Source organism: Triticum aestivum, chromosome 4D (assembly GCF_018294505.1).
Source record: "Triticum aestivum cultivar Chinese Spring chromosome 4D, IWGSC CS RefSeq v2.1, whole genome shotgun sequence".
Classification (NCBI taxonomy): domain Eukaryota; kingdom Viridiplantae; phylum Streptophyta; class Magnoliopsida; order Poales; family Poaceae; genus Triticum; species Triticum aestivum.
This window is the reverse complement of record NC_057805.1, coordinates 27,581,425-27,584,329: the sequence shown is the minus strand read 5'-3', so window position 1 is coordinate 27,584,329 and position 2,905 is coordinate 27,581,425. Positions and strand designations below refer to the sequence as shown.

Here is a 2,905-nt window from a genome sequence, read left to right as displayed (position 1 = left end):
GCATTTTGCAAGTAAGCCGAACACATCACAGCGAATCGCGGCGGCGGCATCCCCCCTTGCCATCCGTGGCCTCATCTCTGACCTCTCGCCGGCCCCGGCGTCGCCGACGCGATGCCTCCGCTCCCCAGGCTCCTCCACCGCCACCTCTCTGCCCCGTTCGCCCGCCGCCTCACCCCTTGCCATCTGTGGCAGCCCGCGGCGGACGTCTTCCTCCGTCGCGGGCTCGCATCTTCCTCCGCCGCCGCCGCCGCCGCGGCAGCGGGCCGGGAGAAGAGCTCTAGGAAGACCCTGGGTTACCTTGTTGGCGTGGCAGTCGCCATGGTCGGCGCCTCCTACGCCGCCGTCCCGCTCTACCGCCGGTTCTGCCAGGCCACCGGGTACGGCGGCACCGTCCAGCGCCGCGAGGTCTGCCCCCTCCCCCGCCCCCCTACTACCCCCATTCGATTTACTTATGCAAGTGGGGAATTTGGGGTTCTCGGAACGGCGCATTTCCGAGGATCACCATTTATTAGGTTGTGCTTGATTTGGTCGACACTAACAACACCGATCCATGATTGAGTAGGGTTCAGATTTAAAATCTGCTTCCTGTACATGTTATGTGCGGGAATTGATATGATTCCTAGGTTATGCGGAGTTCATAATTTGTGATCCTCTTTCTTAAGGTTAAAATGGGGATGTGTAGACTTCGGAGTAGTTCTCTAATTAGAAGATTATATAGTATGGGGAAATGCGGCCTCTTCTGGGTCTCTGAATGTTCTATCCATGGCCATCTATAATTGTGTGCTTGAAATTTGTTCATGTTCTGTTGAAATGCCATCAAACTATTTCTGATTCATTTCAAGACAAAGATTTGCATGCAAGATGTTGATCTAATTTTGAAAACAAAAAATGGTAACTGCCAGGCTTAGTCAAAATTTGGTATGGAGACAGCTCTTATTGGTGCTGGTAAATAGGTAAATAGTCGAAAGGGGCGTTAAGATTGAACATCCAGTGTGCTTGTACTTGGAGTGTCGTGTTCCTGGTGTATAACAATGTTTGATCCTCTGCAGAGTGTAGAGGAGAAGATCTCCCGACATGCTCGAGTCGGAACGACGCCATCAAGGTGACTCTTTTAAACATGGGGTACCAAGTTTCCGGGTACTTCCATTTCCGTTTAGATCTTTTTGAACCCCACAACAAACCACTGAATCATTCCTTAGCAGTTTCCTCTGGATAGATTATTTTGCATAGTTCATTTTATTGTACCTTGAATGTTAATATAATTATTCATTGACGCACGAAGCTTTTGTGTGTTTTAGAGAAAGAAATTGTTGATCTGAAGGTTCCGTTAAAGGACTTCACCGTGAATTTACTCTGAGAGGTCATGAAGTTCCAGTCTGCTCCATTGTGCTTGCTGACTTCTCTAGAATAACTTGCTGTCTCATCTTGGCCGTTCATATCTTATGACTAGCACTTCTAGTATGACTTGCAACTTGGCTGTAGTCAGTTTTACGAACATTGTGCAGTCCATGTGTTGTTGGCTAGCTGGTGGTTGCATGAAGTAGATTCCTTTTACTTGTCCCCTGCACGGTCCTTCTGATTATCTTTCAGCAATACTAAGCTGATATGACACTTGATTTGGTGGAAGATATCTGGAATACATTATCTTGAAGGTTTAGTTGGTACAGTGTTGATCACCATCGCGTGTCTGCAGTATTACCAAAAGCTAACTGTTGTAGAACTTGATAAAAGCGTTAAGGTGCTGACGTAGATCCCTTTTTAACCTTTGATTTTAACTACATCCTTCAAAGTTCAAACAAGAAAAAACTAACTGCTCAGAGTTTCCTGGTATTCACATAAGTGGCATAGCATCTCACATGTAATGTTATGCAGGAAGTATAGTAGTGCTTCAGTTCTTATGTTGGGGCTTTCCCTTGTTCCTTAGATTAAGGCGTCCATTTTGTTTGCAGAGAGATAGTTATCCAATTTAATGCTGATGTTGCTGATGGAATGCCATGGAAGTTTATTCCTACGCAGAGAGAGGTACCATCAGAACTTTAGTGCCAATGAAAAAGCATTTTTGTTTGTGCGTGTATTTATTCTTGCTCTATTCCAATTATAGGTTAAGGTTAAGCCTGGTGAAAGTGCTCTTGCATTTTATACTGCTGAAAATCGCAGTTCAGCTCCAATTACTGGTGTGTCCACGTATAATGTTGCTCCGATGAAGGTATAAAAGCTGTAATCTTGCATATTCATTTATTATTATGACACAATCTTCATGTCCCTGCTGTTTCCTCTTGGAACCTAATTGCACGTTGCAGTATAGTTGTATCCATTTATCTTGTTTTATTATTTTGTCAGAAATTTTGTGGGAACTTTGTGTAATACGTTGTTCTCATTGCTGCATAGTGTTCCTGAGAGCATCTCTAACAGATGCTCTAAACTTAATCCCTCAAACCTTCTCCCTATCCCCAAAAGTCAATTTTTTTGAGGGATTAAAGTTTTCTTCAGCTAGCAGATCCCCTAAAACTTAATCCCCTGTACTAAATATTTGGTCATGCATTTTAGCAAACACCTATAACACACATGCACGAAGCCCACAATCATCACGATCGTATGCATACGCAAGCAGTTCGCACACACACAAGCAGCACATGTAGCGAGGAGAAGGTTGCGGCACCGGCGCCGGCGCCGACAGTGTGGTTCGCACTGAAGAAGCCGCTGCAGTGCCAGTCCCAGCCGTCGGAGGTGCACGTGCCCAAGCCCAAGGCCAACAGCTCCAGTGCCAGTGCGGTCCGAATGCTCGTGCTCAATAGCCAACCTGCGCGACGTCATCCACGGGAGCAAGCGCCACCCTGGCCAGCCGCCCAGCTGCACCTGAGGTCCATGGCATCAGCGAGTTCCTCAACCCCATCGCCCACGAGGT

General features: G+C 46.7%; 1 protein-coding gene across 1 annotated transcript in view; it reads left to right on the top strand.

Moving 5' to 3' along the window:
• The window catches only part of LOC123095910 (cytochrome c oxidase assembly protein COX11, mitochondrial), a 5,339-nt gene continuing 2,434 nt past the window's right edge, over positions 1-2,905 (top strand). The window contains exons 1-4 of the mRNA XM_044517481.1: positions 1-405; positions 1,050-1,102; positions 1,950-2,022; positions 2,102-2,206. Coding sequence (XP_044373416.1) covers positions 112-405; positions 1,050-1,102; positions 1,950-2,022; positions 2,102-2,206 — 525 coding nt within the window. The 5' untranslated portion in view covers positions 1-111. The remainder of the gene's footprint in view (positions 406-1,049; positions 1,103-1,949; positions 2,023-2,101; positions 2,207-2,905) is intronic.